This window comes from Rhinichthys klamathensis, unplaced genomic scaffold (genome assembly GCF_029890125.1).
Source record: "Rhinichthys klamathensis goyatoka isolate OS25496 unplaced genomic scaffold, OSU_Roscu_1.1 h1tg000196l_1, whole genome shotgun sequence".
NCBI classification, from domain to species: Eukaryota; Metazoa; Chordata; class Actinopteri; order Cypriniformes; family Leuciscidae; genus Rhinichthys; species Rhinichthys klamathensis.
This window is the reverse complement of record NW_026606722.1, coordinates 5,591,774-5,607,767: the sequence shown is the minus strand read 5'-3', so window position 1 is coordinate 5,607,767 and position 15,994 is coordinate 5,591,774. Positions and strand designations below refer to the sequence as shown.

At 39.0% G+C, this 15,994-nt stretch overlaps 1 protein-coding gene across 3 annotated transcripts in view; it reads right to left on the bottom strand.

The window, feature by feature from the left end:
- The window catches only part of ralgps2 (Ral GEF with PH domain and SH3 binding motif 2), a 225,813-nt gene that overhangs the window by 39,703 nt on the left and 170,116 nt on the right, over positions 1-15,994 (bottom strand). For all 3 annotated transcript variants that reach the window (XM_056262750.1, XM_056262749.1, XM_056262751.1), the window contains exons 7-9: positions 13,979-14,068; positions 13,798-13,890; positions 7,259-7,385 (exon numbers count right to left, since the gene is read on the bottom strand). In XM_056262750.1, the coding sequence (XP_056118725.1) occupies positions 7,259-7,385; positions 13,798-13,890; positions 13,979-14,068 (310 nt within the window). The remainder of the gene's footprint in view (positions 1-7,258; positions 7,386-13,797; positions 13,891-13,978; positions 14,069-15,994) is intronic.

Below are 15,994 nucleotides of genomic sequence, written 5' to 3'. Positions count from 1 at the left end.
CATAGTGTTTTTGCAACCTAAGTGAAAGCAGAAGTAAATAGCAAAATTAGCACCAATTAAATAATGTGCACCAATAAATTGGTCACAATAAGACCATGAATGATAATTATGTAAGTAAATGTGGTCCATTTTGATTTCATGTTGACTTTTTCATTTGGTCTACCTTCATTATTTGGTTACACCACTTACTGGCTCACAAACTAGAAAGAAAGAAAAAAAACGTTGAACTTTGGCGAATTTATGCTAGACTTCCCTTATAAAACACACAAAATGATTTACTCCATCGACAGGGGGACGGACACACTTATGCCCGGATATAATTTTGGTAAGAATGAAATGAAATGCATTTTTGTTTAAATGATCTCTGAATCCACTCTTAACGCTGCAACACTGAATAAAACAGCGTCCAAAAGTCTGAGTGAACCATTTTTTCGTACAGTATACTGTATATGGAGTCACAGCTGGCTTTTCAATTACCGGTACACCATTGACTTTTCTGCAGTATGAGCAGGAGTGTGTGTGCGAGAGTGTTCAGAAACAGAGATTTCATGTCAAAAGTATGCAGACATGTGAAAATGGGAGGACTACAGCACATAGAGACAATGAAAAACACATTTCAGCCGTCCAGTCACGAATGGAGGCGAGAGAGACCGAGACCGAGAGGAGAGAGAGAGAAAAAGAGGGATCCAGAGGGAGGGAGAGAGAGATGGAGACAAAAGAGCAAGACATTCCTTCCATATAAAGTGCTTAGGTTACAGCCCCACAAAAGTGTATTTCATAAAAGTTATGCCTCCCTGTTCCCGGTTTCCCCAGCGGGACTATCTTTCAAACCGTCCTGGATCACTCACAGCCAAGCATCAAATTCTATCGGGAGAACACGGACACACACACACTTAAGAGAGGAGAGAGAGACACTGGCAGATGAAGTTCTGCGAGCGGCCTGCACTCTTCTGTCTGTTTCCCAGCATGCATCTCCTCACGGGACACCAATCACAGGCTTTCACAGTATCCTGCACGTGGCACATGAGAGTAAATACTCACGCTTATGGCGCTTTTCCACTGCTGGTACGGCTCGGTACGGCTCAGTACGGTTCGGCGCGGCACGGTTCGGCTCGCTTTTCCACTGCGTGGTACGACTCGCCTCAGCACGGCACGGCTCGGTTCGCTTTTCCACTGCAGTTAGTACCGCTTCAAAGTGGGTGGGATTATAGTCTGATCGTTATAGTTTATCCGCTCCTCGGCAACCAACGAGAGGAACGTTTACACTTCGTCCACTGACCATGATTCAGCCATTTCTTTTTTGGAAGTTTTCTTTCTTTCTTTTTTCTTCAAGCTTGGAACCTCAACAGAGGTGGTACCATTTAAAGCGTGCCGTACCGAGTCGTACCGTACCATGCAGTGGAAAAGTGCCAAAGCGTGCCGTACCGAACCGTGCCGTACCATGCAGTGGAAAAGCGCCAAAGCGTGCCATACCGAACCGTGCCGTACCATGCAGTGGAAAAGCGCCAAAGCGTGCCGTACCGAACCGTGCCGTACCATGCAGTGGAAAAGCGCCAAAGCGTGCCGTACCGAACCGTGCTGTACCATGCAGTGGAAAAGCGCCATTAGACAACAAGTGCAGTCTCCATCAGAATGTAATTTTGTTTTGGTGAATACAGAGGCTGACGGTCAATAAAATCATCAACCGTGATGATTTGTGGTAAAAAAAAAAAGAAAAAAAAAAGTGGTAAATGTAAGTTTTGGCGTGTCACGTGCTCTTAGCTTCAGAAATGTCATGCAGGGCGATTCACGTGTCCCAGAAGTCATTCTTTACTAAATTAATCTGAAATCATGAATCGGTTTGATCCAAATCAGACTAAAACTATAAAAACACTTGTTTTAATGAAGCTAAAATAAAACCTAAACAGATTAAACTAAATGAAAATGAGAAATGTCGTCTTGGCAACTGAAATAAGTTTAAGTTGAAGCACTAAAATTACTAACTGGAAATAAATACAAACTAAAACTGAAATAAATAAATAAATAAACCTAAAAAGTAATACTTAAAATTAAACACCAACAAAAATGACAAAAACGCATAACGAAATTACAACAAAAAAAATTCTTAAAAATGTAAAAATGCTAAAAGTTTTCTGTGATGGGTATGTTTAGGGGTAGGGTTAGTGTAAGGGGGTAGAATATACAGTTTGTACAGAATAAAAATCATTATGTCTATGGAAAGTCCCCATAAAACATGAAAACACAATGTGTGTGCGCTGTGGTTGTCTGGTGGCCAGTGGTAAAACTGAGCACCTGTCAGCTCCACTGGAAAGATATTACAACCGTTTAGCCAGGAACAGGAAGGTCAAATTACACACACACACACACACACACACACACACACACACACACACACACACACACACACACACACACACACACACACACACACACACGTTTACTTAAATGAGGACCACAGATGTCTCTTACACTTAATATATTCAAATTATGAATACTAAAAACTAATCGAAAACCAATTACCTTTTTAGAAACCCCTCCAAAAAATTCACTTTTTCAATTTTCCAATTGAAGACCATGCCAGATGTTGCCAATAGGAAGCTGTATCAGAATTGGGGGGACATTTCCATCCTCAAAGCGCACACACACAGCAGACAATGGTTTAGATCAGTGAATATTCACAAGGCTCACAGACTCAGTCTACACACACACACGTGCATCCAGCTGGAAGCTTCAATCTGATCCTGTGTTTTCAGTAGAAAAATCCGGTTATAACAAAACACACAAACCATTTGGACACTGACCCGATCCTTTACCTCATCTTCCTCTCAAAAGCCTTCCAGCCAGTTTCTCACATTCAGACTGTGATAAAGCCGTCTGGATGTGTTCAGAGCCCACCCCTCACCCGAGCGCTTTCATTACACACCACAAATCACTGACTCTGATTGCCAAAGCAGAAGTGAGAAGACCAAAGGGAGAATCACCGACAATGAGTTAGGGTCGCTTCTATACAGTCTGTGGAGCTTTAGCACCAGACTCACTAAAAGAAGTCTGAAGATTACGCACATCATTTGCATGGGACAACACATCTTGCAAGCCAGTCCTGAGTGCTAGGTTGTGGCAGATGCAGATGAAGACTACCATGAATTTGCTGGAACTGTACAACATCAACCCAGGCACCTTCACTAGATCCTGTGACACATCCAGCTCTGGCTCCAGCTTCATATCCTACTCAAAATGACTCACAATTCAAGAAGACAATTTAATCTTTATAACCAACACATTAATGTGATGAATTATTAAATAAACATATATGTGTCACGCTTGGTTGCTGTTAGTAATCGTACAACGAACATTAATAAACGAGGAAACTAACTAGGAAATCAGGTAAACAGGAACGGATCTGACAGAGTGAAAATGACACTGAACATAATCGTGAAACAGTGAAAAACTGAACATAGGCTAATCGTTACAATTTGACAAGTATTATAAATTATAACTAGATGGCATATGTATGTAACTAGATGTAAATGTGTGGCGTTTACATTAGGGCTGCCCTCAACTAAAGATTTTTCTAGGTATTCCCCCCATTTTCAAAAATGAAATTCAGGCCCTGAATGAATGTCTGTAAAAATTGTGATTGGAGCATCCATATAAATAATTCTACATGATTAAAAGTATGCTTCAAATAGATCGGTATCGGTGATCGTATCGGCACATACTGTTCGACTCCAAAATTCCTGATCGGAGCACCCTTACCCTTAACAGTTTCGAAACCGGTACTCTTATCTGCATGACCAAAAACAACAGAGTTTTTCAAGTTCTTTCCGCTTTTATAAGGAAGAAATTCAAGTTATAGTGCCGGCACCTCCGGGTTAGTCCGCACGAACACTTGGATATGCACCAATAATAGCGCACATTTATCCAGGCTACTACTTGCATGTTTCAAATGATAAGCCATAGTTAGGTTGATGATTGATCGGCTGGATTTCCTGCCTAAAATACTGTAATTACCACATGGATCAGCCATGTTACGAACGTTTGGTCGACTATTAGGGGGCAGCTCTAGTTTATATAAATATGTATCTTCTTTGTGTTTTTAGCACACTTCCACTGTTCTGTTGGTAGGGGGACATGGGTGAAAGAACATCCAGCGGGTCAAAATGAACAGTTTGATTAGTACGGCCAAGTCTGAAGAACACAAGAGATCCTCCAGTTCTCTGCCTTAAATTCCTCCATCTTTTCTTTGAGGAAAGTGACTGGCAGTTCTTTATTGCAGTTTAGACCTCAAGTTGTACAAGACAGCAGTATTTTCCTCTCTGCGTTCCAGAGAGCTTGGGAGTCCTCCAGCCCCGTAGCAAACACATCAGGGCACACATATAAACACACAGTCAGTCTTGGTTCTGTTCATTTAAAGTTCATTTATGGGATAATTCACCCAAAAATTATCATCATTTACACCTCATGTCATTCCAAACCTGTATGACTTTCTTCTGCAGAACTTGTAAGATATATATATATATACTATATATATATATATAAAAAATGTCTCATTTGTTTTGACCATTCAATGAAAGTCAATGGTGTCCAAAACAACACTGGACCCTATTTACTTTCACTGTATGGTGGTGGGAATGCAGAATGCAGACAAGTGGTGAAAATCAAGCTTTTGATGTTGTTTATATGTCTATATGGTGTTTTTAATATGCTTTAAGACAAATCATGTGTAAATTCATAAGTCAACACAACACCATTGCTGAGTATTTTCTCTTTAAAACTGCAGTGAACGAAAGACAGTCTCAAAATTGTGGTTTGAAATCGCTGGTGTTTCTGACGTCACAAACTACCTTGTAACCAATCAGGTAAACGAGTGGATCTCTGAGCTGGTGTGAGTGAGTGGAGGCGCGGCTCATTTGCATATTCATAGAACCATTTATACTAAATGAGGCAAGGGTGTAGAGTTACAGTCAAGCTATTTTAAGGCATGATGAATTTGACAAAACAACGGAAGGGTTAAAATATCATCTTCTGTGATCTTTTGTGTTGTGTGTGAGTAAATGATCAATTAATTTTGAACTTAAGGCATAACAACATTACAACGTAGACTATGAAATTCAGATATCAGTCGATAACCAATATGGTTCAGATATATTGTGCATCCTTAGATGTCAATTTAATACACTAACCAAGTCACCTAGGCCAGAGGTCTTCAACCATGCTCCTGGAGACCCATTGCCTTGCAAAGTTTATATCCAACCTGATTTTCAAGCGATCCTGAAGAGCTTGATTAGCTGGTTCAGGAGTGTTTGATATTGGTTAGAGGTGTTTCTGCAGGACAGAGCAGTGCAGGTCCCCAGGAGCAGGTTTGAAGACCTCGGACCTAAACATATTTGGAGAGAACACATTGGAGAGAGGCAGAGCGAAGGAAAGCTTGTAAATATCTCTCACACTATGACTGCACACCGGCTCTGATTTATTCATTCCAATCCTCACTTATACGGTTTCATAATCAAGCATATCTATAAGAACTGTGCCAAAAAGATACAAGAAATCAGCCTCGTCTAAGAAGAATTTGACGAAAGTAAAGAGTCCAAACACGCGCATTTTTCAGGTCACTCAAAATAAATGGTTTCCAATTCGCTCAAGACACAGTTTGTGCTGCCAGTTTAAAAAAAAGAAAGAAGAGAAGTAAAAGAAAAACACTGAAAAAAGGGAAGAAGTTTTTAGCTTTAGCCGATGCATGTGTGGTTAATGGCTCAGCAGCGTCTCCCATTGCCCATCTGAGCTCTAAACGCCCTGAATAAAGCAGGACTGGGACAGTGTTCAGATGATGATGTAACTCCAACACGTAGATACAGGGCATAACTGCTAATGATGATGCCAGTCTTATATAAGAGTATTATAAGTATGGCACTAAGCAACAGAAATGTTTGTAATGGAGTGCATGAATGAACATGTTTTGATAACCTTGTAGGGATGAAATTTAACTAAAGCATCTTTATACTACAAAGGCAGCACACTATATAACTTTTTTTATTTTAAACATTGATAAGACATGGCATCAAATCATCACATTAGACTGATTTCTGAAGGATCATGTGACACTGAAGACTGGAGTAATGATACTGAAATTCAGCTTTGCATCACATGGATAAATTACATGTTAAAACAGTCAAATAGAAAGCATTTTTAATTGTAATATTATTTTCACAATTTTACAGTTTTTTTTTTTGATCAATGATGACTTTCATTAGTTTCTATGGTTTCTGATTTGTTGTTCATTTAGTTACCTTGTTATATCTGTGTATTTTTACCCTTAGTTTCCTTTGTTCTGTGTCATCTTAGTTTTACTTGATTGAGGTTTATAGCTTTTCCTGTGTTCTCCTGCGTACCTTGAATATTCTGATTAAAGACTTGGGGCCAGATTTACTAACAGCTTGCACCAGCACAAACCCTCTTTTGGCGTTGAAAAACTACAGTCAGGATTTACTAAAGACACGCAGAGAAAAATTAGCGCTGAAAAGCTGTAAACAGGTTTATTTTTGCGGCTGAGCTTATTATGCATTTGTAGGAGTTTCCCTTTCAGACACAAAATGTATGGGTGGAGACTGGAGAGTATTTAAATGAATCATGCAAGGTGATTTACTAAGGTTTGCAGTTTTGCACTAGTCAATTTACTGGTATTTGTGCCATTATTTAACGCCCCAAAAAAACTTGTCTTAAACCAGACGCTAATTTTGCGCTGCTCTTGGTAGATTGTGTTGGTCATTATTACGGCTGGGCGATAAAACAATAACAATAATTATCGAAATACAATTTTCCCCGATAAAACAATATCAAGAGATCTAAAAATGTTCGATGATGTTAATGCATCATCAAGGCACCGCACGGACTATTTATCCGCTCGGCTCAAAGTCTAAACAGAGCAGCGCGAGCTTACAGAGGCAGAGCAGACGCGTTTACTCGCTGATCGATCAGTCTCGGTCACGTGACCACTAAACAGAGCTGTGAGATCCAGTGAGAAGCGCATGAATTCAAGAACACAAATGTGCGAAGGTTTGCGAATATCTAAACAAGAAAAAACGGTTTAAAATGGGATAATTTAATTAAAAACGAATTAAAATGTCTGCAAGGCATAAGGTGTGTGAAGATGTTGTATTTATAATTGCATTATATTATTACGAACGGCAGATTGGAAAAGATCCTCCCCACAAGGCTATGTTTATGTGTGTTTCAAAAGAGAGAGCAAAGAAAAAAATACCCAGATACGGGATGCAGGATGTCATGCTCTGGCTGCTGATGAAATCTCTCAAGCGTTTATAGTTGTCTTCTTTAGACATCAGATATTCCAGCCTCTCAAACGTGGCCTTGTCCTTCCGACTTAAAAGCTGTGGGAAAGAGATCAAGAGAGAGCACACTTGTGACAAAAACAATAAACAAGTTCATTTACAGGTCTAGAACTACCTTTTTAGCTTGAACAGCATAAGGAATCATCTGGGTTTGTGTGTTTTATCAAGTCTGCATGTGTTTCTAGACACACAAACGTTTAGTAAATCATCTAAATGAACTCAATTCGGTCTGTAACAACAAATCTCAAGAGAGCCGGGTTTTAGTATCTGTGCTCATCATCTGTTTATCATAATCATTCACAGTTAGCGTGATCCTTGTTTGTTATCCATTCATCAACCACTTGGCAGAGCAATCGTAAATGCCGGGACAGGCGTAAAATATCTCCACCTGAACAAAACAAAAGGGAAATAAAACTAATGTTTAGTGTTTCGTAATGTTCTTAGCAAAAACAAAAGTGGGGGAAACAAAGACAGAAAAGAGAGATAAGATTAAATAAGAGCTCTGAAAAACAAAGGAAAATTTGATGGCGCAGAAATAAAATCCAGAGTCCTTCACAGGAAATTCAAACAAACTTTAAATTAAGAGCTACCTGACGTGACCTCTCACGCAAACACACTCACACTCCGTGGGCCCTATTTTAACGATCTGAAACGCAAGTGTCAAAGCGCAAAGCGCAAGTAACTTTGTGGGCGGATCCCGGCGCTGTTGCTATTTTCCCGGCGGGATAAATGCCTCTTGCGCCTGGCGCAAATCTAAAAGGGGTTGTTCCGAAGTAGCTTCATTATTCATAGGTGTGGTTTGGGCGTAACGTGAAATAAACCAATCAGAGCGTCATCTCACATTCCCTTTAAGAGCAGGCGCGCTTGTTCTAAAGCGGATTCCTATTATAACGGCGGATTTGCCAGGCGCGCGCCAGGAGCGGTTCACAGCCGAGGAGAGCAACGTTCTCGTCAGGGCCGTAAAACACAGAGAAGTGACATTGGGGATGGAGAAACCCACCCAAATTAACTTCTGTTAAACAGGCGTATGATAATTTGCGTAAATGTGTAAGCTTCATGTATGCTTTTACAATAAATTATCTATCTATCTATCTATCTATCTATCTATCTATCTATCTATCTATCTATCTATCTATCTATCTATCTTAGCCTAATAATGTATGATTTGCAAAAATGAAAACGGCTGCTTAGATGAGAGAATCAAAGTGTATGCGCGTTGTGCACACGCTACATTGATTATGGCCAAGCATGCGCCCTTAAAATAGCTTGATGAACAACGCGCAACGCGCCACTGACTTTAGACTAGTTTTTTTCTGGTCAGTGGCGCAATTGTTTTATAGAACAGCAAAATAACATGAGGGAAAGTTTGCGCCGGAACACGCCTCCTCTTTGCGCTGAACCGCCCCGGGGAGCGCAAGTGTATTTCTTAGTTAACAGACGTGCGTCTGTGGAGGGAAAAGTCCGCTTTGCGCGGGTGCAAAATAGGAATGATACATGCGTCAGTGTACAAAGTCATTTGCGCCGAGTGCAAGATAGGGCCCCAGTTCTCCAAAACCCTTCTGTTTGCAGGTCCGTGTGGGGATTCAATTTCTGCAAATGTCCCCAGAAAAATAGCAAAACCACTCTTCAGGAAGTTTGTAAAGGCTTTCGAAACAGATGCAGGAACAATTAAGGTGCATCATCTCGCTCTCCAAATAAGCGTCCCGTCTAGTTGCAGTGCAGAACTCCTCTGTCGCACGAAAACTAAAACTAAATAAAACCCAGAGAAACTGGTATTGTGATCTTCCATACTGTAGTCACAGCTGAAATCTTTGGACATACCGTGTGAATACTGTATGAATATTTTCGCCATATTCGTCACCGGTTTGTCACTTAATGTGTGACGCATTAAGAGTGAAGGAAAAGACCATTTGAAATCCGTTTTGAGCATCCAGACTGAGACGCATCTGTAAAATCTGATTGGAATTGTATTTCAAAAATCACCAATTCGATTGGGTGGGGGAGAAAAAAAAAAAAAACAGATTTCATGTGGGGTTTTTTTTTGCTGTCCAGACTATGAAAACCCCATCTACATAACATCTGTACAGGTCCTTCTAAAAAAATTAGCATATTGTGATAAAGTTAATTATTTTCCATAATGTAATAATAAAAATTAAACTTTCATATATTTTAGATTCATTGCACAACAACTGAAATATTTCAGGTCTTTTATTGTTTTAATACTGATGATTTTGGCATACAGCTCATGAAAACCCAAAATTCCTGTCTCAAAAAATTAGCACATTTCATCCGACCAATAAAAGAAGTGTTTTTAATACAACAAAAAAAAGTCAACCTTCAAATAATTATGTTCAGTTATGCACTCAATACTTGGTCGGGAATCCTTTTGCAGAAATGACTGCTTCAATGCGGCGTGGCATGGAGGCAATCAGCCTGTGGCACTGCTGAGGTGTTATGGAGGCCCAGGATGCTTCGATAGCGGCCTTAAGCTCATCCAGAGTGTTGGGTCTTGCGTCTCTCAACTTTCTCTTCACAATATCCCACAGATTCTCTATGGGGTTCAGGTCAGGAGAGTTAGCAGGTCAATTGAGCACAGTAATACCATGGTCAGTAAACCATTTACCAGTGGTTTTGGCACTGTGAGCAGGTGCCAGGTCGTGCTGAAAAATTAAATCTTCATCTCCATAAAGCTTTTCAGCAGATGGAAGCATGAAGTGCTCCAAAATCTCCTGATAGCTAGCTGCATTGACCCTGCCCTTGATAAAACACAGTGGACCAACACCAGCAGCTGACATGGCACCCCAGACCATCACTGACTGTGGGTACTTCACACTGGACTTCAGGCATTTTGGCATTTCCTTCTCCCCAGTCTTCCTCCAGACTCTGGCACCTTGATTTCCGAATGACATACAAAAATGAGCAACAGTCCAGTGCTGCTTCTCTGTAGCCCAGGTCAGGCGCTTCTGCCGCTGTTTCTGGTTCAAAAGTGGCTTGACCTGGGGAATGCGGCACCTGTAGCCCATTTCCTGCACACGCCTGTGCACGGTGGCTCTGGATGTTTCTACTCCAGACTCAGTCCACTGCTTCCGCAGGTCCCCCAAGGTCTGGAATCAGTCCTTCTCCACAATCTTCCTCAGGGTCCGGTCACCTCTTCTCGTTGTGCAGCGTTTTTTGCCACACTTTTTCCTTCCCACAGACTTCCTACTGAGGTGCCTTGATACAGCACTCTGGGAACAGCCTATTTGTTCAGAAATTTCTTTCTGTCTTACCCTCTTGCTTGAGGGTGTCAATGATGGCCTTCTGGACAGCAGTCAGGTCGGCAGTCTTACCCATGATTGCGGTTTTGAGTAATGAAACAGGCTGGGAGTTTTTAAAAGCCTCAGGAATCTTTTGCAGGTGTTTAGAGTTAATTAGTTGATTCAGATGATTAGGTTAATAACCCTTAACCCTTTTCATAATATGCTAATTTTTTGAGACAGGAATTTTGGGTTTTCATGAGCTGTATGCCAAAATCATAAGTATTAAAACAATAAAAGACCTGAAATATTTCAGTTGGTGTGCAATGAATCTAAAATATATGAAAGTTTAATTTTTATCATTACATTATGGAAAATAATGAACTTTATCACAATATGTTAATTTTTTGAGAAGGACCTGTATATGCAAAAAATAGGATTTTTGCTGTCAGTCTGAACATAGCCTAAATTTGATTAATTTATTATTAATTCGTTAGAATTGGTTAATTTTCTTTACAGTAAGTCTGAATGGGCAGACCAAAAATCACCACACTGAAAATATGGGATTCAATATCTAATTTAAACTTGTACATTTAGGTCAGTAGTCGCAATGAATTTGAGACATTAGACAAGTTTTTAATCCACTTTTTGCCCTGTTCTGTTATTGCCAAAGTGAAGTTTGCAAAAACGTCCTGTCTACAGTCCGTTTCTATCCAATTTGCCCTTAAACGGTAAAATGGTGTGCACAATGACATCATCCTTAAAAAATGTATAACAAACGTTTAGTGCATCACAAAAGAAATCTATCTATTTATTTATTTGTTAAGTGTTTCCAAAAAGTTTTTTTTCCACAACATTCTAAGAACTCAGACTTTTTGCACAAAAAAAAAGAAAGAAAAAAGATTGTGTCGATACTTGCAAAATGTTACCGGACACCAGCATTTCCATCAGCTACATTGGTAAACATTTTAACACGCTAAACCTTTTTATTGTTGATGTTGTTGTTCCCCCACCAAAAAAAAAACAACCTTGGATGGAAACGTGGCTATTCATCATCTAAATTCATTTGCACAGATTTCTGTTCTTCCACTGAAGCACAAGATGTTCTTTGGATCATTCTCAAATCATGCTGGTATTACAATATATAATGAAAAACGATTTTATTAATTTACAAAAATTGCCAAATAAAAGTATGTTGAGACTTTTGGAGCCCACGACATAGGATTGTGTGTGTTTGGCCATGTCTGAGGAAAGCTACTCTGAGGAGCCATGGAAAACATAGATCTGACAAAAAAAAAAAAAGCGGGGGAGAGGAATATTCCAGTTATGTAAAAGACTGAAAATGGTACACTAGAGACAGGATTGAGGAGGAGGAGGATGCTGGCTGTGACTGAAGACAAGACAAGGTTTCCAAAGGAGAGACAGATGCATAGAGCTGTTGGATAGCCTGATTCTTATACAAGTTCACCATGGTAACCATAGTTTCCCTCAAAATACTAATAAATACTGCTTGCACATGCAAAAGTCACCACCACAGTGCTAGGATGTTGTTGGTAGCTGCCAGGGCATTGTTATGGGGCTTCTAAAATGTTCAGAATTGCATATCAGGGCAATACTATGCGATCTATAAGCGGTTCTGAATGGTTTAAGTGCCTTCTATGAGGTTGCTAGGGTGTTTCAGGTGGTGGTTTCTTACTGGCCAAGGCCATTTAAACATCGAATAAATGACACACTTTTAATTTTAGCGTTTATGCTTTTACAGTAGCAACAATAAAAATGCACTAGCTATGACACTTTTATAAAACAGTCTCATAGAACAGTCTCATAAAAAAAGCAAAATATTTAACAAATGTCCAATGAAAACATGCTTGGTCAGCAGATTCTTATACATCAAAATGTAACATTTACAAGAGTGAGCAACTAAAGTTAAAACTCTTGAGGGTTTTTCTGAAGGAAACCTGCTAAAGAAAACTATGCTAATTATGCTAATGAATGTTAGCAACCCAAGTGAAGCACAGATGCTCATCTACAGATTTATTTGTGAGCAAACACGCTGTAAAGTAATAAAAACCCAAGGAACAGGTGTTCGTTTTATAGATAGTGGGCCCATTTTATAGTAGAAACAGACAAATGTTTTGAAAACCTCAGTATTAGCTTTAGCATTAGCAGTCTATTGATCTTAAAAGAAAATTAAGTGTTTAGTTCATAAGAATATTGTTAACATTAATCTTTCCCTTCTTAGAGAGAATATTCACTCAAACACTCAACATTTTTATGCTATTTTAATTAATTATAGAGGCATACAAAAAAATCATGACCACTATTGAGTGTGTTTAAATGAAGGGTGTCATGTTTGGGAATTGAAATGGTTGAATTCCAGTAAAGACTAAAAAGGGGGAAAACTAAACAGAGTTTCTTGTTGTTCATCAATCTGTGTATTGGAAAGTAACAGCTCAAGGTTTTGTAGTGATTCATCTGTTAGCAGTTTCCAGCGCTCATCAATAACTAACTGAGAGTGTGTTGGAGGCCTGGATAATTTCACAACCTGTAAACAACTTGAAAACTGAGTCGAAAGAAATCTGGACCCATGCAGCAGCTGGGTTGGACAAAATAATGAATAAACCAAGAACCCAACTGACCAAACAGACGCACAATGCTTTGAGATTTATATATATATATATATATATATATATATATATATATATATATATATATATGTAATACACACTCACACATATATATATATATATATATATATATATATATATATATATATATATATTGATGTAAGACGAGAGGGTATTTTTAAAAAAGCTAATAGTTTTCAAATAATTAGCAAATATGTGTTGGTGCTATCACATAACTTAAAGCATTTATATATAATGCATTATAAAAAAGCATTTTTAATGCACCTTATAATGCATTGCATTAAATCATGAATAATTGTAACCATAGTTATAATACATTATAATACTTATCTATTCATTGTTACACATTTAGAGAAAGTATAATTTTTTCAAACGCATAACAACATATTTCACAAGATGTAACAAGAAACCTGCAAATATTATAATGCATTTTAACTCTATGAAAATATTGATGCATTATAATGTACATTACGAATAAATGTATTATACATAAGGCCTTTAAGTGTTACCGTAAAATGTAGCTAGTAATATAAAAATATGGCAAATGGAGCATATTGAATAACTCACAGCCCAGGTCTTGGAGAGCCTGAAGATGGGGGCGCTCTGTAAAGCAGATACTACCGCCATCACAGCATGGAGATTATTCATGTCACATAGTTTCTGCAGGAAGAGAGAAAAAAGATTAACAACACATACAAATACAATCACTTAAGTAGAAGCACATATGTGCTGTATGGAGAGTTTTTACCTTTGCTGTTCTGATATAGAGGCTCACAACTTCTGCTCTGATCTTCAGGGTTTGAGCATGAAGAATCTCCCTCACCACCCAGAAACTCACCTAACATTAGACACAACCATAAGAGAGACATTGATAACTGATCAATACTGCCATAGACGAGACATTTTTCGGTACTGTGTAGACTATAGTCACATTTAAAATGTACATAACCTTTTTTCCACATGCGCAGAGACACTGCACCAGTGGGGTCATATGCATATAACAGCAAAATATCTGATTTAGAACAGATGAGAGTATTGTGAACTGTTCATCTGTTGTTGTTATCGTTAAATAGTTTTGACATCAAGTAGTAAACAGGAAGAGAAGAGACAAGACAAGAAGAAAACAAGTAGTGTAGAGGGATGAGACTTGAAGAGAAGAGACAAGATGAGGAGGGACAAAATGAAAAAAAAAAAACTTGGTGAGACAAGAGTAGAACGAGTGGAAAGAATGAAAATACGTGAACGAGAGAAACTGACATGAGAAGAGATGAGACAAGAGAACCAAAGAGAAGAGAACAAGAAGAGATTCAGGAAGAAAAGTGACAAGGCGAGAATAGAAGAGACAAGAGAATAAAGATGAGGTAAAAGGAATTGAGATAAGTAGAGACAATACAAGACGACAATGAGAGACGAGAACTGAAGAGAATGAGAGGAGAAGACAAGCATGAAAAAAAGGACAAGACGACAATGAGTGAGGAAAAGAGACACGGAGCAAATGCAATTAGAGGAGGTGAGACAAGATAAAGAGACATAGGAGACAAGTGAATGAGAGGAACAGAGGAGAAGAGACCATATGAGACAAGGGGAGAACATGTGGAGAAGAGGATGAGAGGAGATGAGACTGGAAACTGGAAGAAAAGCAACAAGGAAAGAATAGACTAAGAAGAGATTAGAAGAAAAGACAAATTGAGAGGAGTAGAGACGAGACACAAGATAGGACAAGAAAAAAAGAGAATGAGAGGAGAAAAGAAGAAAATTTATGAAAATTAGACTGGGGTGAGACGAGATTAAGAGGAGAACTGAAAAGATGAGGAGAGAATGAGAGGAACTGAAGACAGACAACATGAGACAAGAGGAGAAAGAGCAGAAAATAAACGAGAAGCAAAGAGAAGACAATGAGAGGAAATGAGACTGGAAACTGGTAGAAAAGCAACAAGGCGATAATATAAGAGGCAAGATAACAGACTAAAAGGAGACAAGAAGATCCAAGAGAGTGAGAGGAACTGAGATGAGAAGAGACGGTTAACACCACAAGAAGAGAATGAGAAGAGATGAGACTGGAATAGAAGAGACATGAAGAAAGCAAGACAAGACTAGATCAGAAAAAAAAAACAGAACAAGACAAAGTGATGAGACTGGAAGAAAAAAGACAAGATGAGAATAGTAAGGACAAGAAGAGAATTAACTCAAATGAGACAAGAAGAAAAACAAGATGGAGAGAGGAATTGAGACAAGACACAAGATGAGACTAAAGAAGAGCATGAAAGGAGAGGAGAAGCAAGGACAGGACACTGAGGGGAGATGAGACTGGAAGATAAAAGATGAGAGGAGGGCAAGAGACTGAGAAGAGACAAAAAAGAACAAGACTAGATGAGACAAAGAGAAGAGAGGAGACTGGAAGAGAAAAGACAAGACGAGAATACAAGAGAACTGACTAAAAGGAGACAAGAAAAACAAGAGGATGATTTGGATTAAGATAAGACAAGACGTGAACGTGAGGAGAAAAGAACAGAAGCAAATAAAGGAAAATAAGAGAAGATTAAACAGAAGAGACAGAAGGAGGGCACGAGACAAGACGAGACTGAGTGGAGACAAGAAGAGAAAACTGAAGGAAAAATGAACAGAGCGAGACAAGAAAAGAACTGAAGATGAGAAGAGACATAATAATTTAAGGTTCAGACGTTATGTAATTGCAGACATGGATTGTTGGAACATCACTCTTCATCTCTACCCTGCTCGATCTCCTCCAACCCCTGCCAACCTC